The sequence below is a fragment of the Macrobrachium rosenbergii genome, chromosome 42, assembly GCF_040412425.1.
Source record: "Macrobrachium rosenbergii isolate ZJJX-2024 chromosome 42, ASM4041242v1, whole genome shotgun sequence".
Lineage (NCBI taxonomy): Eukaryota > Metazoa > Arthropoda > Malacostraca > Decapoda > Palaemonidae > Macrobrachium > Macrobrachium rosenbergii.
Window position 1 is genome coordinate 35873822 of NC_089782.1, and position 26274 is coordinate 35900095.

General features: G+C 37.4%; 1 protein-coding gene and 1 pseudogene across 1 annotated transcript; both read left to right on the forward strand.

The window, feature by feature from the left end:
- The window catches only part of LOC136827799 (dynein axonemal heavy chain 10-like), an 86496-nt pseudogene that overhangs the window by 18958 nt on the left and 41264 nt on the right, over nucleotides 1-26274 (forward strand).
- LOC136827588 (uncharacterized) lies at nucleotides 4932-5564 on the forward strand (the record flags this gene model as incomplete). Its single annotated transcript, XM_067085065.1, has 3 exons — nucleotides 4932-4956; nucleotides 5056-5130; nucleotides 5407-5564. Coding segments are annotated over exons 1-3 (258 nt in total), but the record flags the coding sequence as incomplete, so codon positions are not given.

A 26274-nucleotide genomic window follows, 5' to 3' on the forward strand; every position in this document is an offset into this window, starting at 1 on the left:
GTAGATTAAGTTGCTTGCTTTAATGTGTTTGTGTGTGTGTGTGTGAGAGAGAGAGAGAGAGAGAGAGAGAGAGAGAGAGAGAGAGAGAGAGAGAGAGAGAGTTACAAGGATTAGGATGTCTCAAGGACTTATTAGTCCATCCGAGGAGACATCATGTGATCACTTATCTCTAGGAGCAGGTTTTACTGTTTTAGAGAGAGAGAGAGAGAGAGAGAGAGATAGAGAGAGAGAGAGAGAGTTGGGGGCTGTGATGAGACCTCTTTGCAGACTACTTCCATGAGAGAGAGAGAGAGAGAGAGAGAGAGAGAGAGAGAGAGAGAGAGAGGATGGGACCTTTGTGAGACATTTGTACTACTTCCAGAGAGAGAGAGGCGGGGACTGTGATACAACCTCTATACTGATTTTCCTGAGAGAAAGAGAGAGAGAGAGAGAGAGAGAGAGAGACCCAAACAGAAATGTTTATTTTTTAAGTAGATAGACCTTGTATAATTCAGGACGCATTGAGAGAGAGAGAGAGAGAGAGAGAGAGAGAGAGAGAGAGAGAGAATTTAAAAGTGATTGAGGAAGTTTGAAAGATGGTATACAGTCATAACAGCCATCAAGTTATACGAACTTATATTTAATATACCTGTTGATTAAAATACAGCGCACGAGCTCTTCTTGTCAAAATAACCTCAGTGACGAAACAGGAGAGGAATCCTAAAGGTCCCATAATTCCAATAAACCTCAGGTGCCAAAACGCGACTACGAACAGCTGGACGACACCTCCGCCCGCCTGGAAGTGCTTCATCAGACGGCTGCGACCGTCCAGAAAGCTGTCGAGCCCGTGCAGCAGCTGTTCCTGTCGAGCACCCAGAAGAAGATCGAGGAATTCAGCAGCGCGGTGCGGGAGTTCTACCGGAGGTTCGAGGAACAGGGACCCGGTTCCGTCGGGGAGAATTTGGAGAGGGGCGTCGAGCTCCTGAAGGTTGGTCCTTTGTTTCCTCGGTGTCCAAAGCTTTTTCTGTCGGGTGCCGTCAGTGCACCTCACGTGGTGCACTGTGGGCATTACTTTAGGGTCTTGGCAGCGTTCCTTCGGCCCCTTGCTGCGACCTCTTTTATTCCTTTTACCGTACCTCCGTTCATATTTTCTGTCTTCCATCTTACTTTCCACCATCGTTAACAGTTGTTTCATAGTGGAGCTGCGGGGTCTTCCTCCTGTTATACCTTTAAAACTTTCCATACTGTCAATTTCCCTTTCAGCGCTGAATGACCTCATAGGTCCTAGCGCTTGGCATCTGGCCTAAATTTTATATTTCAATTCTAATTTAACCAGCTAAATCAAAGATAGCCCTTATGTATAAACAAGTCTTACAGCCATTGTGCTTTGTATTCATATTTATATATTAGTTTTGTATATCTTGTCCACAATAAGCTGTAGGTCCCGTTGCTAGGTAACCAATTGGTTCTTAGCCACGTAAAAATAAGTCTAATCCTTCGGGCCAGCCCTAGGAGAGCTGTTAACCAGCTCAGTGGTCTGGTTAAACTAAGATATACTTAACTTTGTATATCTTGTTAATGGCTGCCAGTCTCCGTTCATGTCTTCTTCTACAGGAATATTCTGCCGAAGTGGAAGGATTGTTGAAGATCCGTCGGGCTCTGGAAGAAGAAGAAGAGATCTTTGATTTGGCTGCCACTCAGTACCCTGGCCTGGACAATGCCATACACGTCATGAAACAAATGAGGGGCGTCTTTGCCATCTACCAGAAGCTGAGGGTGAGCATACCAAGTCCTTGGGAATTAGGAATTAGGGAATTGCAAAAGCTCGAGGGCGGCTCCCTTGATACACGTTCTTAATCTGTAATAGAGGTTTCTGTTGATTTTAGTGTTCTTCTGGAAGATCTTAGGCACTAAGGATTTATTCACGTTTCATACCGACACTGCTTCATGGAAAATAGTTTCATTTTATTACTTTTTATGAGAATAGGTTCTTAGTTATAAAATTCTCTTTAAACTGAGGTTCCTTATAATATTAACTATGAACTTCTGAGAACACAAAGCCACTGGTCAAGGACCATTTGAGTGTTATCAAGTCTAACACATATTTCGTTCCTATCCTCGTAAGACTAAAGAGTAATGTTTCTTCTTCAGTGATCTAGTGATGTCTCTCAGTAATATTTCTCTGTTGGTCCTTGGGGCAGATGAAATTTTATGGAAACAAAGGTTCCTATAAGATTAATTATGAAATTCTGAGAACACAATACCACTGTTCAAGGGCTATTTGAGCTTTATCAGATCTAACAAACTTGGTTTTTAGTCTCATAAGACCTAAAAGTAATGTTTTTTCATCAACGAGTAATGATTCTCAGTAATGTCTGACTAACTTCTGTTCCATTTGACAGACGATCGAAACCACCTGGCGCACGATGCGTTGGCCGACTGCGAAACTAGACGAGCTGAAGCGCCAGGTCGAAGGAATCCAGAAGGACCTGGCAGAATGCGAAGGGTCTCAGGACACAGAGGTCGGGAGGTCCCTCCACCAGCGTCTGCAAGACCACGCCAACAGTCTGGAAGTCACGGCAGCCCTGAGGCAGCCCGCCGTCCAGCCCCGTCACTGGCAGCGTCTCGTTGCTTCTGCAGGTTGTTGTTTTTGCTTTCCGTTGAGTCTTCAGCTGAGAATCCTATTGGACAGAGTCTGAACCCAAGAGGGCTCCTTTTCATTACTTTTGCTGTACCTCCGTTCATATTCTCTTTCTTCCATCTTATCCTCGACCCTCTCCTGACAAGGGTGATTCATAGTGTAACTGCGAGGTTTTCATCCTGTTACACCTTTCATACCTTTCTACTGTCAGTTTACGTTCCAGGGCTGAATGACCTCATAGGTCCCAGCCCTTTGGCCTAAATTTTATATTCCAGTTATATTCCAATAAAGCACGGAATGGCTGAAAGTGCCCCAATACTTGACCTTACAGCTGAATTTTTCCACAAATCAAACCCATTCCAGTAAGTGAGACAGGAACGGAAAGAATTAAGTGAAAGAGACAAACATTAGCAGGGCATACCCACCTGCTATCCTCTGTCTATCAGGATTTCCAATTCTTTTTAATTCATAGGTCCCAACGCTTGTCCTAAATCGTACATTTCGGTTCCAGTTCCAGAAATGGAAAGAAACAAAGTAAGTGAAAAGAGACACATAAGTAGGCAAATCACAGGGCATCCTGTCATTCTTTAGGATTTATATTTATTTAGTTTTTTTATTGCAGGATGCAAGGCCGACTGGGTCGGAGGAAGGAGCATGAGTGGCGTCAGCGTTTGGGACGTCCTGGAACTGCGTCTGTCTCGACATCCCCTCCTGGTGGCCACGACTGTAGCCATGGCCATCAAGGAAAACATCCTGAACAATCACCTCACCAGCATCACCCACGTATGACAGTTGGAGAATTTGTTTTGACGTTTTGTGAAAATATATTTACTTTTTTTTGTATTAATTTGATTTTGTTTTGTTATTTTAAGCGAAAGACCAGTGGGTATTTTATTTTTTTTATTTATTTTATTTCATTTTGTTTTTTCTAAGCGAAGGCCAGTGGGTATTTTCTTTTTTTATTTGTTTCATTTGATTTTTTCTAATAGGAAAGGTCAGTGGGTATTTAATTTTTTTATTTATTTAATTTTATATTTTTTTAATAGCAAAAACCAGTGGGTATTTTTTTTTATTTATTTCATCTGATTTAATTTGTTTCTAAGAGCAAAGGCCAACAGGGCAGACATGCTTATTCTGTTTCTTGCCCAGGTCTGAAAGAATTGCTGCTTTAATTGATTTTCTGGGATAGATATAATCTTCGTGAAATATCGTCAATATGACTGGTGTATGATAGTGGGAGTGTTTTTTTTTTATAGTTAGTGATCCCTGTGAGTTTTTTTTTATGTAGTCAAACAGTTTTTTATGAGTATGTTGTCCACTGTATTGCACAACAGCCAATTTTATTAGTGACACTCAGTGAAGGCTGTCTTTTATACTGTATGAGAGTTTGTAGCCGAGGGTAGTGTTTTTATTATTATTTCATTTCATGTTCTTTGAACGATTTCTTTCCATCTAAACATAAAAAAAAAATGTTTGAAAAATTAAGTATTCGAGGATAAACATATCAATAACACAAGCACCTGATCTCACAAGGTCCTTGAACTGAGAAATCTTTCAAAATTTAGTGATCTTGCTACATGATTGAATTACTCAGTATTTTTCCTAAATTGATTTTGACAGTTTTTAATTTTTCTTTTTCTTCAAAGCTACTATCCCCCCGTTATAGATGTGGAAATATATAAACGAATACAAAACTGCTTCCAAATACCCCAAGTTTCATAATTGACGATGAGTTACCAATCAGGTTACAGAATCCAATTTCTTCTTATTTCATGCCATATTTCCAGGTTAAACATCTCTGTGGGATGTAGATGGTGTCAGTTACATTTTACTTACCCTTTATTGCAGCGTTAGCAACATGCTAGGTTGAAGGTTGTTAGCCTACATATGCTTGAGATATGTTGTTGGTGTCAGTTACATGATCTATTTTACTTATCCTTTGTGCCAGTGTTACTACATATATCTGTGGGATGTTGATGGTGTCAGTGACATTCTCTACTTTACTTATCCTTTGTTCCAGTGTTGGCAACATGCTAGGCTAACTGTGGTCACCACATCTCCCCTGTGGTATGTGGATGGCCTCGATGAACTTCTGCAACACTTACACCATCATAACCTCGCGTTGAAGACCTTAAGAAGTACGAAGTACGTATGCCTGAAGCCATCTTGTTTTCCTTCTGCCGTTTAGTCTTAGTTTCTTAGTTCCATATAAGCGATAGTTTAGTCTTTGAGGCTAAATTTCAGTTCCAAGAGAAGACTTATTCTTTCCATCTCTTATCACCTCACTAGATAAACACCCCTTAGGGGAGTAATGCCGTCAGTGCACCCCATGCGATGTACTGTAGGCAGTCTCTCAGTTGCACACAAGTGAAGAGTCAATTCTCTTGAGTTACAAGTCTAGTTTTTTGAGTCTCAGTCTCTCAATTCCAGTTAAGCAAGCGTCGAATCTCTCAGTCTCTCAATTCCAGTTAAGCAAGCGTCGAATCTCTCAGTCTCTCAATTCCAGTTAAGCAAGCGTCGGATCTCTCAGTCTCTCAATTCCAGTTAAGCAAGCGTCGAATCTCTCAGTCTCTCGGTTCCAGTTAAGCAAGCGTCGAATCTCTCAGTCTCTCAATTCCAGTTAAGCAAGCGTCGAATCTCTCAGTCTCTCAATTCCAGTGAAGCAAGTGTCGAATCTCACAGCCTCTCAATTTCAGTTAAGCAAGCGTCGAATCTCTCAATTACAGTTAAGCGAGCGTCGAATCTCTCAATTCCAGTTAAGCAAGTGTCGAATCTCTCAATTCCAGTTAAGCAAGCGTCGAATCTCTCAATTCCAGTTAAGGAAGCGTCGAATCTCTCAATTCCAGTTAAGGGAGCGTCGAATCTCTCAATTCCAGTTAAGCAAGCGTCGAATCTCTCAATTCCAGTTAAGCAAGCGTCGAATCTCTCAGTCTTGGCCTCTCCATTTCAGATACTGTCGACCCTTCGAAGCCGAGGCCAGTCGCTTGGCCAAGACACTGGTGAGGATCGAGGAACTACTGGAGGCCTGGAAGAGCACCCAGAGCAGAGTGGTTCTTCTTCTTTCGGCCGCAGTCAGTTCCCTGCTGGACACCTCCGTCCTCAAGGTTAAACACAGGCAGGTGAGGGTTTTGGGAACCAGTCGATCTGTTAAGTTTGTTGTACCCGTAGGTGGGTTAGTGCCGTCAGTGTACCTCACGCAGTGCACTGTAGGTATTACTTAAGGTTCTTTGCGGCGTCCCTTCGACCCCTAGCTGCAACCCCTTTCATTTCTTTTACTGTACCCCCCTTCATACTCTTTTTCTTCCATCTTACTTTCCAACCTCTCCTAGCAATAGATTAATAGTGCAATTGCGAGGTTTTCCTCCTGTTACACTTTTCAAACCTTTTTATTGTCAATTTCCCTTTCAGCACTGAATGACCTCGAACGTCCCAACGCTTGGCCTCTGGCCTAAATTCCACATTCTGTTCCAGATTCCATTCTCGTCTTATTCTCAATTGACAGCTGATTGAAAGAACAGAAAGAAGACCCATGATCCTGGAACTGTCCGCCAACGGGAGTTACGTCCAGGAGGTGTCGTCCCTGAGACGGGAAGCCGATCTCTTGCTATGCCGTCTGTCTCAGTCCCTGTCCAAGCCCCGTCGACAGTGCTCCAGACTCTACCTCCTGACGGACCAGGAGATGACCCGATTGCTGGCCGAGCCTTCGTGCAAGTTGCTCAGTGAAATCTCTTATAAGGTACGTTTGATTGATTGATTGTTCTTTTTTTTCAGTCTCTGGAAGCTTTTTTCACTCTCAACCCTTCCTTCAGTTTCTCGATTTTTTTTTCACATTCTCAAAGTTTTTTTCATTGTTGGAACTTTTTTTTCACTTTCAAGGCTTTTTCACTCTCAAAGCTTTTTTTCATTCCTTGGAGCTTTTTCAGTTTCAAAAGCTTTTTTTCACTCTCTCGAAGCTTTTTTTGTTCCCTCAGGGCTTTTTCACAACTTTTTCACTTTTTTTCACACTTTCAAAGTTTTTTTTTACTCAAAGCTTTTTTCAGACAAAACTTTCTTCACTCAGAACTTTTTCCATATTCTCAAAGCCTTTTTCACTCCCAAAACTTTCTTTACTCTCTCAAAGCTTTTTTCCCACTCTCAAAGCCTTTTCACACAAAGCTTTTTTTGCTCAAAGCTTTTCTCTCGTTCAGCTTTTTTTTCACACTCAGTGCTTTTTCACAGACAAAACTTTCTTCACTCTTCTCAGAGCTTTTTTTAACTCAAAAAGCTGTTTTTATTCCAAGCTTTTTTCACTCTTAAAGCTTTTTTTCAATCAGAGTTTTTTTCACTCTCAAAGTTTTTATTTACTCTGAAAGCTTTTATCACTGGAAACTTTTTTTACTCTAAGCTTTTTTCACTCAAAGCTTTTGTCACATTCTGATAGGTTTTTTCACACAAAATTTTTTTCACTCTCAAAGCTGTTTCCACACACAAAGCTTTTTTTCACTCTTGAACCTCTTTTTTTACTCTAAGCCTTTTTCACTCTCTGAAAGCTTTCTTCACCCTCTTGAAGTTCGTTTTCACTCTAATCTTTTTTTACTCTCCCGAAGCTCTCTTTTTCACTCTAAGCTTCTTTCACTCTCTGAAAGCTCTCTTCACTCCCCCAAACAGCTCTTCAACAACGTGGCCGCCATGAAATGGGTGGACACCTTCGTCACGGGCGTGGTCAGCGTCGAGGGGAGCAGCTGGACCTTCCCACGGCCGTCAACATCGCCCAACCGGAGCCGAACGCCCAAACGGACGCAGGCGGCGTGGGCGTGGGCGCCAAAGTCCAGAGGATAATCGACGCCCTCAACCTGGCTATGAGGAAAGCTATGAAATCGTCAGTAGACGAACTGGGTCGGGAGACCAGACTTTTGTGAGTTATTTAGATTCTCTTGGTTATATTGTTTTGATTCTCTTCGTGTTCTTGTTTTGATTCTCTTAATTATCTTGTTTTGATTCTCTTCGTGTTTTTGTTTTGATTCTCTTCGTGTTTTTATTTTGATTCTCTTCGTGTTCTTGTTTTGATTCTCTTAATTACCTTGTTTTGAATCTCTTCGTGTTTTTGTTTTGATTCTCTTCGTGTTTTTATATTTGTTTCTCTTCGTGTTCTTGTTTTGAATCTCTTCGTGTTCTTGTTTTGATTCTTGTCGTGTCCCTGTTTTGATTATCTTAGTTCTCTTGTTTTGATTTTCTTAGTTATCTTGTCTTGATTGGATTATCTTAAAGTTATCTTATGTTGCTTGGATTCTCTTCGTGTTCTTTGTCTGATTCTCTTCGTGTTTTTTTTTTTTTAATATCTTAGTGTTTTTGCTTTGATTCTCTTAGTTATCTTGTTTTGATTCTCTTAGTTATCTTGTTTTGATTCTCTTGGTGTTTTTATTTTTATTCCCGTAGTTATCTTGTTTTGAATCTCTTCGTGTTGTTGTTTTGATTCTTGTCGTGTCCATGTTTTGATTATCTTAGCTTTCTTGTTTTGATTCTCTTCGTGTTTTAGTTTTGATTCTCTTCGTGTTTTAGTTTTGATTCTCTTCTCTTGTTTTTATTCTTTGATTCTTATTTTAATTCTCTTTTTAATTTTGATTCTCCTCTTGTTCTTGTTTTGATTCTCTTCGTGTTTTTATTTTGATTCTCTTCGTGTTCTTAATTTTGATTCTCCTCGTGTTCTTGTTTTGATTCTCTTCGTGTCCCTGTTTTGATTATCGTAGCTCTCTTGTTTTGATTCTCTTCGTGTTTTAGTTTTGATTCTCTTCGTGTTTTTATTTTGATTCTCTCCGTGTTCTTAATTTGATTCTCCTCTTTTTCTTGTTTTGATTCTCTCCATGTTTTAGTTTTGATTCTACGCGTTTTTGTTTTGGTTCTCTCCGTGTTCTTGTTTTGATTCTCTTCGTGTTTTAGTTTTGATTCTCTTCGTGTCTTTGTTTAGAGGCGTTTGTTAATTAATGAAAGTGTCTTGTAGGTCGTAATAAGCTTTTTTCTTGTTTGTTGAAGTTCTTGTCATTCACTTTGTTTAATCTACGGGAATAGAAAATTAGTTGATGACTTATGAAAAGAGGCGTTTGTTAATGAGGTCATCAACATATTGTATTGAAGGTCGTTGTTTGTTGCAGGTCATTTCATTCTACAGGAAAATAAAAATAATTGATGACTTGAAATCCGAGAACTTTGATCCTCGAAGACCCTTGTAGAATATCATTACTGAATGTCCGCGGTATGCAAAGTTTTCATTCTTACTTTATGTAATGATAAACATACAGAGTCATCTGGTTTTATCATGTTTTTGATTAACCGTAAATTTCTGTTTAATTGATAACAATTGTAGGTATAGAAGTTTTTGATTGTGTAGCACACTTCATTCGACGACAATTTTGATTTCAAAACTAAATTTTTTCTAATTTATCAAGTGATCAGATTGTACCAAGTTCTCAGTCAGTGCTTAACCTCTGATAATTTTCCAGACGAATTATGAACTTTTATACTTTTATATATTTTTATTTTATTGCCTATTGTATATATATATATATATATATATATATATATATATATATATATATATATATATATATATATATATATATATATTCAGTCGTTCGTTGTTGCAAGAGCAACCTGTTGCAGCAGTGACCGTGGCCTGGAGAGTGTGGTGGGCTGCTGGAGTAGACGTTGCTTTGCAGAAGAGAGCAAAAGTTAGTAATATCTTGAATTGCTTTTTCTATAAAGTTCTTTCTTTCAAAGATATTGTTTTCTGTAAAGCACTTTCTTTCAAAGATATTTTCTGTAAAGCACTTTCTTTCAAAGAAGATACTTTCTGTAAAGCACTTTCTTTCAAAGATGATACTTTCTGTTAAGCACTTTTTTTCAAAGATACCTTCTGTAAAGCACTTTCTTTCAAAGATACCTTCTGTCAAGCACTTTCTTTCAGAGATACCTTCTGTAAAGCACTTTCTTTCATAGATACCTTCTGTAAAGCACTTTCTTTCAGAGATACCTTCTGTAAAGCACTTTCTTTCAGAGATGCCTTCTGTAAAGCACTTTCTTTCAGAGATACCTTCTGTAAAGCACTTTCTTTCAGAGATACCTTGCACTTTCTTTCAGAGATACCTTCTTTGAAGCACTTTCTTTCCAAGATATTGCTTTCTGCAAAGCACTTTCTTTCAAAAATACTTTCTGTGAAGCACTTTCTTTCAAAGGTACCTTCTGTAAAGCACTTTCTTTCAAAGATACTTTATGTAAAGCCCTTTCTTTCAAGAGACGGTGTCTTATCTTCTGGGAACGTAAGTTAGTGGATTCCTTTCTTTTCATCTTTTCTTTTTCTGGTTTCTAAAGCCTATTTTTGTTTAATGGAACTGTGCAACTCTCTCCGCAGTCCTCTCTCCAGGTTCCTATACCCTTCACTCTTTTAAGAGGCAGGTCCATCACTTTCCATCTTTTTCCATTTTATTTTGCTAAATTTTTTTCTTAAAACGGGGTATAATGGATTGTCTTTTGTTGCTAATCACGAATATAATGGTCCAACCACTCTGTAGGGGGCTAGTGCTGTCAGTAAACCTTTGCTGTGCACTCTAGGCATTACGTAAGGTTCTTTGCAGCGTCTCTTCGGCCCCTAGCTGCAACCCTTTTCATTCCTTTTACTGTACCTCCGTCTATATTCTCTTTCTTCCATCTTACTTTCCTGAACCCTCTCCTAACAATTGTTCCACAGTGCAACTGCGAGGTCTTCCTCCTGTTAACCTTTCAAACCTTTTTATTCTTAATTTCCCTTTCAGCCCTGAATGACCTCATAGGTTCCAGGTCTTAGCCTTTGGCCTACACTTTATATTCCATATTGGCCCACTCGAAACGACCTCCTGAATTAAACAAATCATGCGTTGCTTCAATGCGGCATTTATCAGATGCAGAAGAAGAAACGTAATACATTTTTACTAAAAAAAAAAGTTTCACTTTTTCTCTTCTTTCCAAAGGAAACATGCAAAATATTTTTACTAAAAAGAAAAGTTTTTACCTTATATCTTTTTTCTCAGGGAAACAGAGAAACCCTCCGTCAGGTTCTGGAAAACGTGAACGAAGACCTCCTCTTCTTGCTGGAAGCCATGGGGCGCGGCACCCCCATCGAGCCGGAGGGAGGCGAGGAAGAGGAGGTCGACGACCAAGACTATGTAAGTGATGCTTTCTTCTTTTCGTAGATATTAGTTTGTTTCCACTGTATTATATATATATATATATATATATATATATATATATATATATATATATATATATATATATATATATATATATATATATATATATATATATATATATATATATATATATATATATATATATATATATATATATATATATATATATATATATATATATATATATATATATATATATATATATATATATATACATATACATATACATATATAATAATGTATGTATATATATATATTATTATTATTATTATTATTATTATTATTATTATAACAACTGTAACATTTTCATGCTTTATTCATTTCTGGGTATAACGTGGTTCGGATTCCACAGTAATCTGTAGGTCCCGTCGCTAGGTAACCAATTGGTTCTTAGCCACGTAAAATAAATCTGATCCTTCGGGCCAACCCTAGGAGAGCCGTTAATCAGCTCAGTGGTCTTGGTAAACTAAAGTATACTTACTTATCATATCGTTGCTTCGTTATACCAGTTTTGTCATGATTTAAAGAGAAGTGGAAAAAGCTGATATACTCGTACTTATTTATCATATCATTGTTTCGTTATACCAATTTTGTCACGATAAAAAAAAAAAGTGGAATTATCTGAACTTCTTACAAACAAACAATTTTTAAGCAGAAATGCTTCTTCACTTATCCCCAGGCATAACATTCAGTCTCAGTAATCCTATTTTCCTCCCCAGGAAGGCACGGCGCCCCTAAGCTCCGTCCGGACGTCCTCACGCCTCTCCACCCGGACGGCGAGGCGCCCTCAGCCTCCAGCTCTCCCGCCGGAGAGGGGTCTCTCCCTGCTCATGGCCTGCGTTCACGCAAGGGACGTCGTTGCCGCTTTGATTCGCAACAAGTAAGGATTTGATCGACTTACGGGAGCTTTTCAATCTTATTTAATTTCTTTTAGTTTTCTGTGAAAGTATTGTGTCGGGTTTGTCTGTCCGTCCGCGCTTTATTCTGTCCGCATTTTTTTCAGTCCGCGCTTTTTTATGTCCGCACTTTTTTCTGTCCGCTCTTTTTGCTGTCTGCATATTTTTCTGTCCGAATTTTTATCCGTCCGCACTTTTTTCTGTCCGGAATTTTTTCCGTCCGCATTTTTCTGTCCGCACTTTTTTCTGTCCTCTTTTTTTTCTGTCCGCACTTTTTTCTGTCCGCACTTTTCCTGTCCGCATTTTTTCTGTCCTCTTTTTTTTCTGTCCGCACTTTTTTTTGTCCGCACTTTTTTCTCTCTCCGCCCTCAGCTCTTGAGAGCTACCTAGGCTAGAGGGCTGCAAATTGGCATGTTGATCATCCACCCTCCAATCATCAAACATACCAAATTGCAGCCCTCTAGCCTCAGTAGGTTTTATTTGATTTAAGGTTAAAGTTAGCCATAACCGTGCTTCTGGCAACGATATGGGATAGGCCACCACCGTTCCGTGGTTAAAGTTTCAGGGGCCGAGGCTCATACAGCATTGTACCGAGACCACCGAAAGATAGATCTGTTGCGGCTGTACAGAAAACTCGATTGCTTCGGCGCATTTATTACCTGTTTAATTTCTTCGCGTATTTTCATTTTTAATCTATCATGGTTTTTTTATAAAGTTCTACTTCTTTGTTATTGTTGTTATTATAACAGCAAGAGTTGCTCCTGTTATTACTGATCTGGAGTATGTCAATGTATAAACAATGTATATGTAATAAATTATACAGTGTATAAGCAATGTATATACAATATATGCAATGAATTCTACAATGTATAAACAATGTATATGCAATGAATTATACACAGTATAAATAGTGAATATAAGTGTATGTGCATGAATTATACAATGTATAAACAGTGAACATACTATGTATATGCAATGAATTATACAATGTATAAACAGTGAACATACTATGTATATGCAGTGAATTATACAATGTATAAACATTGTATATGCAATGTATACGCAATAAATTCTAGTGTATAAACAATGTATATACAATGTATATGCAATGAATTATACAATGTATAAATATTGTTTATACAATGTATTGTATGTGAATTTTTTCCCACAAATTTTGAGGTACATTCAGATGTTTATTTCAAGTTATTATTTGATATTATTCACATCGAGAGTAACCGTCCTCTCAAATAAACTTCAATAAAAGATAACTTAATTCACATCCGTTGAGCTCTTCTAAACCTTCGTCAGTATTCCATGGCGTTATTTTTACTGTCGTGTTAATATTTTAACTTAACCAACGGGTATTAATGGGAAGAATACGTGGAAAAGTATAAATTCACCAAATAATATAAATTCACCAACCCCGTAGCAGGGTAGTGCCGTCAGTGCGCCTCATGCGGTGCACTGTAGGCATTACTTAAGGTCCTTTGCAGCGTGCCTTCCTTAGGTCCCTAGCTGCAACCCCTTTCGTTTCTTTTACTGTACCTCCTTTCATATTCTCTTTCCTCCATCTTACTTTCTACCCTCTCCTAACAGTTGGTTCATAGTGCAGCTGCGAGGTTTTCCTCCTGTTACGCCTTTCATACCTTCTTATGTCAATTTCCGTTTGAGCGCTGAATGACCTCATTAGTCCCAGTGTTTGGCCTTTGGCCTAAATTCTATATTCAGTTAATTCAATTAATTCACATTGTTAAAGAAGAAGAATCCTCGAAGAAAAACAACAGCAACAGGTTGTTTTAAACCTTAGCTGCTGCAGATACATTTTAAATAAGTAGTTGCTGATGTTTTCTTTTTTTTACTTTGTCCTTGAAGGAGGTTTCTTGTCACCAAAGTGCCCTTTGGCGAAGTTACTTTTAATCATCCCTTGGTAGGAAAAGGATAAAAAAAGGGAATATTGAAAAAGCCTGGGAGATGATGGATGGATATGAATTATTATTATTATTATTATTATTATTATTATTATTATTATTATTATTACACCAGCCGGTGTGATTAATGTTAAAGAATTATTATTATTATTATTATTATTATTATTATTATTATTATTATTATTATTATTATTATTATTATTATTATTATTATTATTGCACCAGCCGGTGTGATTAATGTTAAAGAATGAAAATTCTTTGACAAAATGTTTCAAGTACATTAGTAATATTATTATAAAAACATTCGTAGAATGTATTATTATTATTATTATTATTATTACTATTATTATTATTATTATTATTATTATTATTATTATTATTATTATTATTAAAAATACTCATAGTAGCATGAGTCTTGAAATGGAGAAACATATCCACAGTTATGTATGGGTACAAATATATTTAAATCTTTAAAAAGAGCTCTCGGGAATCTGTTCGATTCCCCTTTTCAAGAGAGAGCTTTCGGGAATCTGTTCGATTTCCCTTTCAAAGAGAGTTTTTGGGAATATTTGATTCCCCTTTTTGACAGTGAGCTTTCGGGAGTCTATTCGATTCCCCTCTTCAAGAGAGCTTTCGGGAATCTGTCCGATTCCCATTTTCAGGAGAGAGCTTTCTGGAATCTGTTCGGTTCCCCTTTTTGAGAGAGTTTTCTGGAATCTGTTCGATTCCCGTTTTCAAGAGAGACTTCCGGAATCTGCTCTATTCCCATTTTTGAGACTGAAATGAGGCGTCGAACAGATTCCCGAAAGATCTCTGTAGAGATTAATTTCTAAACACATTTGTACCCCTACATAACTGTGGATTTATTTCTCCATTATTATTATTATTATTATTATTATTATTATTATTATTATTATTATTATTATTATTATTATTATTAAAAGCACAAGTCGGACTGACGCCTTCTCTTGGATCTGCCATCCGAGATATTCGTGGCAGAGCAGTCACGCCTCTCTTCTCCTTCACGCCGCCCACTGTGAGTACTAGCAAGTACTAGCAAGTACTAGCAAGCTTCTTCTTTAATTTCCCCTCTCGCATATTTTTATCCCGGGATTTAATTTTCAATTTTTTCCTGGTTGCCTGCGAGATGTCTCTTTCTGTAATCCCCATTACCTTCTGTGACTTCTTTTGAATGAGCACCATAATATTCTTTGGAAGCTTCAGAATTTCAAGTCAGTGGCCCCTGTGGTGGGCTTGTTCCATATGAATAAAGTTCATCTTCTGAATAATAACAGTAATAATAATAATGATAAATACGTAACATGCTTTTGGTCTTTGTCATTATTATTATTATTATTATTATTATTATTATTATTATTATTATTGTTGTTGTTGTTTTTATTATTACTATTATTAACCAATATGACCATCAGTAACCTAACCAAAAATCGTTGCAAGGTATTATTATCATTATTATTATTATTATTATTATTATTATTATTATTATTATTATTGCCAAAAGAATTCACAATAGGCTAACTCTAGCAGTAAGTTGGGGATTGAATCGTATTCTGGATTTCACTGATTATTATTATTATTATTATTATTATTATTATTATTATTATTATTATTATTATTATTATTATTATTATTATTATTATTATTCAGAAGATGAACCCTCTTCATATGGAACAAGCCCACCACAGTGGCCATTGACTTGAAATGCAGGCTTGCAACAAATATTGCGCTCATTTGAAAGAAGTAACAAAAGAGAGTGAAATCAGTTACTAAATATATATATAAAAAAAATTAACAAATTCATAAACAATAGATAAAAATATAAGCAAATCATTAAAACACAAGGAGACTTGTTATAGGGTAATATAGCAATGCTTTGTATCATGCCATTCTAAGATTCTTCCATCTCTTATGTATAAAATATAAAATAACTCTCTTAATATTCATTCCAAATGTGTCTTATGGAACCGACACCTTGACCCATCTTGACCCCATATCCCACACAGGTAACATCGAATATGGGTATGAATACAGTGGCTGTGGGAACCGCGATTACGTTTTGACCCCAGGAACCGAGAGGTGCGTTTTGGCCTTAATCAACGCCATAACTGCTCACACTCCCCCACTGCTCGTAGGTGAGTGTATTTTCAGACGAAGGCAGCTCAGTGATATATCTTAATTGGTAATCAGCTTAAAGAAATAAGATTTGGTATAATGTTGTAGAATTTGAGAGTACTATCACAGTTGTATGGTGAACGGCAAAGAAATAAAATTTGATGTATTGCCAAGAATTGTAGAATTTTGATAATCTTGTCACAGTTCTTTGTGGATGGTTAACAAGATTTTGGTTACTGTGGCCTATCAGACGAAGAAATTAATGTTGACAGAATATGTTGACGGCCTGATACGTCAGGAAAAAATGATGAAAATTTTGTGACTTTGTCAAAACTGTGCAGTATTATTGACTGACCTTCATGAATGCATCGTAACAACTGCAGCTTTGATCGTCGTTTGCTATCTTGAGTAAACACAAGTCTCCCTTCATCTTCAGCTCCTAGGGAGCGTTAGTGTCGTGAGTGAAACTCGCGTGATGCACTGTAAGCATTGCCTAAAGTTCTTTGCAGTGTCCCTTCGGCCCCTAGCTGCAACCCCTTTCATTCCTTTAACTGTACCTTCGGTCATAGTTTCTCTCCCATCTTACTTTCCACCATCTCCTAACAGTTGTTCTATAGTGCAACTGTGAGGGTTCCCTCCTGTTACACCTTTCAAACCTTTCTGCTCTCAATTTCCACTTCAGCTCTGAATGACCTCACAGGTCCCAGCGATTGTCCTTTGGCCTCAATCTCATATTTCGTTTTCATTTCCATTTCATCTTCAGGTAAAAGCGGGTGCGGCAGACAAAGTCTGCTGGAAACTGCTGCGCATTTAGCTGCTCGATTCATCACCAGCTTCACGATGTCCAAGCTCACCTCGGCCAACACCTTGAAAATTCTTTTAACGGGTAAGTAGTAATAGTCTTGTTGTCGTTACGAAGTGTTTGGAATGTATACCATCCGGGAGAAAGAAAAGAATGATACTAGAATCCACTGACTTACCAAGGGAGTATGTGAAATTTAAGATATTTTGAGGACCTTTTTAATTTAAAAAACAAGATGAAGAGCAGGAGGAGGAGGAGGAGGGAATAAAGAGTAAAGAAAAACCTTTTAGGAATGTGTATAAAAGAGAAACAATTACGGAGATTATTTCTGTAATAAGAGGGAAAATGCTATCCCACTAAATAGCCTGTTTATTGCCAAAATAAAAATCTCCTTCTTGACAGAAAAAACAATTCTATAGAGTCCAGTATCAGTGCTTTAGCTTTAGAAGTCTTTACCATGCATTTGATTCTGCCTCTTACTTTGCACATACAATTTATTTCCGACAGAAAATAAACAAAACCTATAGAACTACTTTAACATTATATTTTCTTTACAGGGACAGTCATAGGAGGTTGGTGGACAGTGTTTCGAGACTGCACTTCGGCTACTCCAACAGTCCTGTCTGCTCTGGCGTCAACGTTGCTTGCCATACACCAGGCTCACAGTCACGCTACGTCGACCCCTGTTATTCAGGTACTGTGAGGTGGTATTGAAGTATTTAGATTGCAATTAGCCTCCATTCCCACTTCCTTTCTTCAGTCATGCTGACAAATCTCTCTTGATTGTTGCTTTTTTGGAGCGACTGTGGGGGTTTTCCTCCTAGTTCCACTTTTAGGCCCCTTCATCTCCTTTATCTTCTGCATCTCTGTATCTTTCTGTTCAACCACTCCAACCCCCTCTTTTCACTGTCTTAAACGCCGAGTAAATGAAAGTGCCCCAGTGCTTGGCTTGATAGCCTAAATTTCATTATTCAGATCAAATCAGTGTTCAAATTAGTGCCCAAGTGACAGGAATCTTTAAAGAAGTGACGAATTCTGATCATATGTAGATGAAAGTGCCCCAGTGCTTGGCTTGATAGCCTAAATTTCATCATTCAGATCAAATCAATGTTGAAATTAGTGCCCAAGTGACAGGAATCTTTAAAGAAGTGACGAATTCTGGTCATATTTATCTTAAGCATTCACCCGGTATCAGCTAAAATCTACTGGACATTTATAGCCATGTTAACAAAACTGTGAAAGGGATGAGATTATTAAGTTACATAGTCAGTAGATATATTTTGGCTCACAAATAAAGCTGTAATCCCTAGACTTACGTTGTATTTGGGGAAGATGTTTTATTTTCACTACTGGTAATCTTTTAGAAATCTACCAGTAAATTTGCTATTTTTGAACACCCCATCTCTGTGCTGACTTTTACTGCAATGTGATTCATTCTGAAACAGACAGTAGTCAGTGGCATTGGGAAAGGAGTGCATCTAGTGCTTGTGTACTTGAAATTTGTTCTAGAATGCAAGAGCTATCCGTTGTACTTATCAGCAAACATTGCTTTAGTATATTATCTCATTTAATTACATCCAAGTACGTCTTGTGGAACAGTTAGTGTATTGTACAAGTGAAAAGCGTCTCTTCTTTGTCTCAATACTTATATTTCACGTAAACTGCAAAGGAGAAAGCCATTATGGATTCTGATCAGGCATCATTCTCAGATGTAGTATGCAAGAAAAACCATCTTCCATATCCAGTCCTAATAATTGTGCTTTTTCTTTAGATTGCAGGAGAGGAGGTCAGCTTGCATCCAAGTGCAGGCATAATCCTCATAGCAGAGCAATTCCCCAGTGGAGATAATGACGGGAAAACCAACTTGAACTCTATAGTGAATGAGAACAAGGGTTTTGTGAATGGCTGGAAGTTGCCTCACTCTATGGAGACCCTTACGCGTCCGATACGTGTCACTACGCCACCTGTAAACACCCTGATTTTTGCATGGCTTCAGGCCAGTGCTGTTCCCAGGGCTCAGGTAAGGACAACAGACTCATTTTTACTGGAATACATGTTAATTCACTAAGATGAATAACAGTTCCCAAATGGGAAAGTTGTGTGGTTTTTCGGTGGACAATTTGTGTCTAGTGATGTCAGAATTGAAATATTGATATCTTAATTTCCTTGCAGGGTGAGATTTGCAGAATTGCTGTCGAAGTTAGTCAGAGTGCTTTGTAAGATAAATAAAAACTGTAGTGGCATCTCGTATGCCTCACTTGAAATGCTTGCCAAAGTAAAGGATAGCATGATAGCAAGTTCTCAAGTTACTAGGCTGTTGTAGTTGTATCTACTTCGAAATGTTTTGGCTGAAATGACATATCCTTAAGGCTGTCTGAGGACTTGGCCTGTAATCTTGTGTTACAACCTTTATTACAGTCCTGTTTCATTAACGTTTCAAAAAATATTTTCTGTGGCTGTACAACTAAGTGAGTTTTGCTTTTGTGTCCTCTATTATTATGTAGATTTTCATAACACATAGCTAGTCAGAGCCATTATCAACGTCTGCCAGTATTCACGACTTTAGTGTCTTGAATCATCAGTGGTTGTCAGGAACTATCATATAAGGAAGAAGAAGAAACAGAAGAATAATTGGTTCAGTACTTTTATATTGATTAGATTAAAACAATAAATGCATCTTGGGCCTTCTGCTTTGAATGGAGCTCATCTCACGAGGAACCATATTTTGGGAGCAGAGTGTAATGCAGACAAGGTTATATGGACCGTCTTGAAAACTGGTTGCAAAATTAAGTAATGTTTTGAGGAAATGTTCTTCAGAGCTAGATGCAAGAAAATGAAGCAATTCTGACGTCCGTAGCAAGATTCGAACCCGCGTCCTCGTTCTGATAATCTGATACAGGTTCGAATCCTGTTAAGGACATCAGTGTTGGTTCTTATTCCTGCATTTAGATCTCAGGCTTTGTGGTGACAAGCGTATCCAAAAAGTGCGAAGAATTCGAGAAGCTAAGATGGCATTGCTGTTATTTCAGTTACGTATGTATCTGGTAAAGAGTGACCAGTATGATATATATAAATTTATATATTATATATATATATGTATATATAAATATAAAATTCTTAAAAACTTTGAATTATAAAGGTGAATCACCAACAACATTAAACCGATATATCATCAACAAAGCTCTCAAAATTTTCTGAAACTTCTAGTGTTTTTTCAAAACCAATTATCTCCTGCAGGAGGTGGGCGATGTCGTGGCCGAGGTGCTCCGGCAGGTCGTGGAATCCTATCGCACTGATGTTGTCAGTAGCCTTCGTGTTTACATGAGATTAACTCAGCAGGTCATGTCTACTCTTTTGGCTCTCCAGAATAACTCGACGCCGGTTGAAGCTGCGGCTGCTGCATTTAGGTAAATAATATTATATATATATATATATATATATATATATATATATATATATATATATATATATATATATATATATATATATATATATATATATATATATATATATATATATATATATATATATATATATATATATATATATATATATATATATATATATATACATACATATATACAGGCAGTCCCCGGTTATTGGTGGGGAGTCTGTTCTGACAGCATGATGATAAGTGAATATCGCTGATACCCGAAAATCAGCGATTTTCAGCGCTTATCGGCGACAATAGCCGGAGATCGGCACATCTGCAAAGTATGTATCAGCACCCATACCCAATTATCGGCGCCGAAAATTGCCGATTTTCGTCGCTAGACAAACGCCATAAAACCGGATCACCAATAACCGAGCCTGCGTTTACTGGGGACTGCCCGTATATTTATATATGCATGTTTTATATATATATATATATATGTATATATATTGCTCATTTGCCAGAAGAGTGACACAACTAAAAGAATGTGTTTTTTGAGTTTTTGATACCAGTAGATAGCCCGTTCTTTGTTCCATATTGTGGTAAAAACGTCTTATTTGTATTTGTAATACTAACCACTAGAGGGCATGGCATGTCACTGTTATACTGTAGAGAGTTTTAAACTTTATTAATTGCTTCTCCTGAAAAATATAAATTTTTGAGTTATGCATTAACTATGTAAGTGAACTAATTTTATTTTCAATGTATACTGACGTACAAGATAATCACCAGCAACTTGCCAAAACTGGCATGCATGTCAAAGGTTTATATTAGCCGTAAAGGAATGATAAGTGATATTATTTGCCACCTTCCCATCACTTTCAGTTAACGTCACTGTCAAGTAATGTGAAATACACAAATATCTTATTTTTGAATAAAATGTTTTTGTTGAACATCTTTATTCATCTCAATATTTTAGTGTTGTTACAGATGTTAAAATATTTTTGAATAAAATGTTCCTGTTGAATATCATCTTTATAAATATCAGCGCTTTATTGACGTCACAGTTGTTACTATCATTCTTATTCTTGGTATTGTGATTCCAGGAAAGTGATGGTTCCTCTTGTGCCCAAAAAATCTGTGCCGGCAGTTGACAGCGTCCTGGATCTCCTCAAACCTGAAGATGACGATAGCGACTCGGTAAGCAGTGATTTTCATTTGATATTTTTAATTTTTTTTGTTTTAAGGCGTTTGTGGTTTAGTGTACGAGATTTTGCTGTCAGTTGTCTTCCAGTTTTTAGGCAATATGACTGGAGTTTCTCGTAAATATGATGGTTTTATTGACGGAGTTAAAATTTTAAAACTTTTAACTGACTTAGATAACCACAATAATACGGAAGTCACTTGCAAGAGAAATTTTTTCCATCAGTTGCCTCCCAGCTTTTTAAAAGATGACTGGAGTTTCATTAAAATATGACGATTTTATGGACGAGTTGAAATTTTAAATCTTTTCCAGTTGACTTAGAGACAGCTAAAGTAAGACAGAACTCATTTAAAAGAATTTTTTTCTATCAGTTGTCTTTCAGCTTTTTTTGTAAGATGACTGGAGTTCTCCGAAGTATGATGATTTTATTTGCGAAAATGAACTTTCCCTGGGACATCAGATTTTTATTGATCTCAGATGAAGTGTAAAAATCTTTTTTAAAGAGAAAAAATTGCTATCAGTTGTCTTTCAGCTGTTTTGTAAGTTGTCTGGATTTTCTCGTAAATGTGACGATTTTACTGACGAGCTAAAATATTAGAACTTTTCCCTGAGATGCCAGTTGTTCGAGCCAAGATCTAGTTGATCTTAGAAGCAACAAAAGTATTACAGACTTACTTGAAAGGAAAAAATTAGCCCGTGTCTGTGGCAGGCTTTTCATAAACATTTCCAGACATAATCACTCCTGGCTTCTAGGGCTACCCAGATGGCCTTAACAAAAATGTGCAAAAAATCTTTCAGGTAAGTTCCTGGGCCCTTGAGGTTAAAAGCAAATCTAACAATGATTAATATGATAGTGTCCTGGGCTGGCCAGGTGGCATTAACAACAGTGTTTAAAAGAGTTTTCATGGAAGTTCCCGGGCCCTTGGAGTTAAAAGCAAATCTAGTAATGGCTAATAAGATAGTGTCCTTGTGAGAATAAAGTACAGACCAATATCTTTAGAACAATTTACTTTGGAGAACCATAATGTAATTTATCCCAAGTTATTATAATGTAATTTAAACTGGTCCCCGGGAGAATCAGAGCATTTATAGCAATGCTAGGATAAAGAACCCGTGCTGGCATAAGGCCAACTTAATCTACAACAGCTACGAGCTTGGCAGAACCCAGCTGATGTAGGCTGACCCAATCTAGAACTAGGGAAGAGCCTAGCTACTGCCAAATTAAACTATAATTATTATTTTTTAAAACCTAACATATTTTAAGCTAAACAATTGTAATTCAAACTATCTAACTGTTTTCTCTAAAATGAAATATTTGCTTTTTGCTTAAATTTAAAATAAATTATCCTAATTCAATCAGTTTTACTCTTTTGCTTTAAGTGTAATGTATAAATGTAACCTAAACATTTCAGATTAACAGTATTTTTAGCTAATTGTTATTTCTAAAAAAAAAAAAATGGTAAGTAGAAGGTAATTAAAATGAATTAATTCTAATTTGATTAAATTGTCTATCTGTTACCCTGGAAAATAGCTTTCAGAAATCATCAGCGATAAAGAGGTATTGTGCTGAGTAAAATCACTAATTACCAGTTCTTCAAATCCACTCTTAGTTGATGGGATGATTTTAATTCCTTTAATTCTTTTTTGTCTATGTATCCATATATCCACGTCTTTATTTGTCTGTTTATCTATCCCTCGAATTTCACACAGAAATGTCCCTCTCTCTGAAGCACTACAGTATGACCAATAGTGTGGCCTGTGACTGAATGTTCTTGTTTTCTATTTTCTTATCGCTTTTCCATTATCTCCAATACAATGTTATCTACGGTCACGTTCTCATTGGCTTATGGTACCGATGATAATTCTCTTCTGGAACTCATCTTCGCCACAGAGATTTTGGGCAGTTTTCCCTAATCTAGAGTAACCTTACAGAGACTAAGTAGCATCTAAAATTTTTAATTCACATATAAAAACAAAGGACGTTTATGTGTGCATGACTTTTGTGTATGTGCAAGGTAAGTGACAGTACCTTTGAAGAAAGCTAATGGACAAGCCAGCAGAGTTAATATTGTGTCCTCAGAAGCAGGGTATTTCATGTTACTGTGATAGTCCTCTGCCTTCTTTGATCAGATATCTATCAAGAATTAAATACCCTCTCTATCTTTATATATATATTATCATGAGGTTATGATGTTGGGGAGATCTTTGAAAGAAAAACTTCTTTACATTTTCGCTTGTAATTCTTTCTATAAATATGCATATATTTTATATAAATTATAAAATATTATTCTTATGTAAAATATACTTCTTATTCGCTCAGGCAGTTTCCCCATGAATCTCCCCCACCTCCATTCTCCCTCTCCATATTTTATGCAAACTCCAGGTACGCAGGTTGATAATTACTGGTTTTCACTTAACCATCACCAATGACTAGATGAACAACTAAAATTTACTTGAAAATGATACAGAAGTCATTTTAACACGATTAAATGTAAAACGATAATGACAGTGTCATCAAATATCATTCGTAAGGGATCATTTTACAAAGGATGTCTGCATCATGTATATACATTTTAACCAGTGGTAGCAGTTAACAGCAATCCAGTTTTATGGCGCTTGTCTAGCGACACCGTTAACTGGATTTTTGGCGCTGATCTCCGGTGAGCAGCACCGATCTCAGTGAGCGGCACTGACCCCCAGTTAATGGTGCTGTTAAGTGGGTCATCAGTGGCGCCGATCCCCGGTTAGTGGCGCCGATATCCCGTTAACGGCGCCGTTAAGCAGGTCATTAGTGCTGTGATTGCCGATTTTGGGTTAGAAGTGCTTGGCCAGGGACGGAACCCCTGCCGTTAACTGGGGACTGCCTACCGTTCTCGCCCCCTCCCTTCCTCCCCACTGGCCAGACTTCTTCATCAAATTGTTTCACAAACACCAAATTTTACTTGCTTTTCAGTCCTTCACTTATTCCTCTTTATCTTCACGATTACAATGCAGATCTTTTGATATCAGTTCACTCAGTCAGTTTCTTTACAGCACAATTTTTACACTTACCACTTTTAAAATTTCACATTAAAGAATCATATGAATGATTGTGTGTACCCTTCACAATAATGCTGTCATTTTATATATATACATATATATATGTATATTTATTATACCTATATGTATATATACATAATATAAAACATCAGATAATTTTCATGTACAAAATAAATACACTAGTTTTCCATCCTCTTGGATTAAGCACGAAAATTATAACTAATTCCTGTACCAATTTCAGCTGTGCAAACTTTGGCTAAATTACAACATAAAAGCATTAGGAAAATGAAAGTTATTGTATTCATAATTTAACATTTCCCTTTAGTTTTAAAGGTTTCATATGTATTCAAATATTAATATATTTCTTTCCTTGTGTTCTCGAAGGGCGCCGAGGTCGAGAAGGAAAGTGACAGGCTCCTGAAGGAGACTATACTGAGACAGCTAAGCCTCAGACATATTCCCTCGCAGGTACTGGAAGCTAAATCGTCCTTTTGTTACGAGTTTCAAGTTAGGTCTCCTGAATGGTTGATGTTTATTAACTGAGATAGTCGGGAGGATGCTACATATATATAGGCAGAGTTTGTTTCAGATAAATATACATATGTATATATGCATATACACACACACACACACACATATGTGTATGTGTGTGTGTGTGTTTACATATAGTCTTGAAAATTTGGCCAAATAAATATATGGGTTGTTATGCTGGCTGTTTGCTGTTTTATTCTTGGTCTGTATATGTATATATGTGTATGTATATGAATGTGAGTATATACATACAAACATACATACATATATACACAAACGTTTCGTACATATATCATATTGCATGTTTCGATTCACAAACAAGCGAGAAGGATACCAAAAGACATTTTAAACATAATTCCCCTCGATCGCTGTAGATGGAGACAATCAACACCCTCGTCAGCGACTTGGACGACTGGGGCTGCGTGGTAGTCGTAGGACCCCCTCGCTCCGGGAAGTCCTCCGTCATATCGGTGGCCACGAGGTTCCTCCTGCAGAGGGAATCGCAGCCGAGGATCTCGGACGGTTACCCGCAGAGTCCTTCGGACGCGCCGAGGTCGTCGTCTCTCACGGAAAGGCAGTCTGCGACTCCTATGGAGTCGCAGACGAAGGGCGCAGGAGGAGCTGAGGTCGAGTTTCTTCAGACGGATCGGGAGTTGGCGGACAGATTTGTCTTCACCTTGAGGCCGCGTGTAAGTACTCGGGAGGGTGGGTTAGTGTCGTCAGTGCACCTCACGCGGTGCACTGTAGGTGTTACTTAATGTTCTTTTATAGCATCTCTTCGGCCTCAAGCTGCAACCCTTTTCATTCCATTTACTGTACTTCCATTCATTTTCTCTTTCTTCCATCTTACTTTCCTGAACCCTCTCCTAATAACTGTTTCATAGTGCAACTGCGAGGTTTTCCTCCTGTTACACCTTTCAAACCTTTCTACTCTCAATTTACCTCTCAGCACTGAATGACCTCATAGGTCCAAGCAATTTGCCTTTGGCCTAGATGTTTTATTCCCTTCCATGCCGCATGTAAGATGCAGGGAAGAGATAAGATAGATGTAAACATTTATGATACTATTTTTTACCCTAAACAACAACAACAACAACAACAACAAAAAGAAAGTTTACTCGTATTACGTCATTATGGTAAAGGAGTGTTTCTTTCAGCTCTAGTAAAATGCACCTGGATTCAATTGATATATTTATGCACTTTTGAGCTGAAATAAATTCTATTCTCTTGATCCCCATAGCACTTACTTTCACCCAATTATTCATTTTGTTTACCGTTCCACCTAGTTAACTTATTCTTCTTGGTGGTATAATGGGCTAAAGAAATCTTTGATGCTAATTACAAATCGGAGGGAGGATTTCTTCATTCGCTTCCTTTAGGATTTCAAGGCTTTCTGTTTCCGATATGATGGAAATAGAAACTTCAAGAAGTCGTTGTGGAAATTATTACACATTGAATTGGTAAATGCGACCAATATATCTCTGAAAATGTTGGCCTTTTTGGGTACTTTTGTGTGGTCTGTCTTAATAATCTCTCTCTCTCTCTCTCTC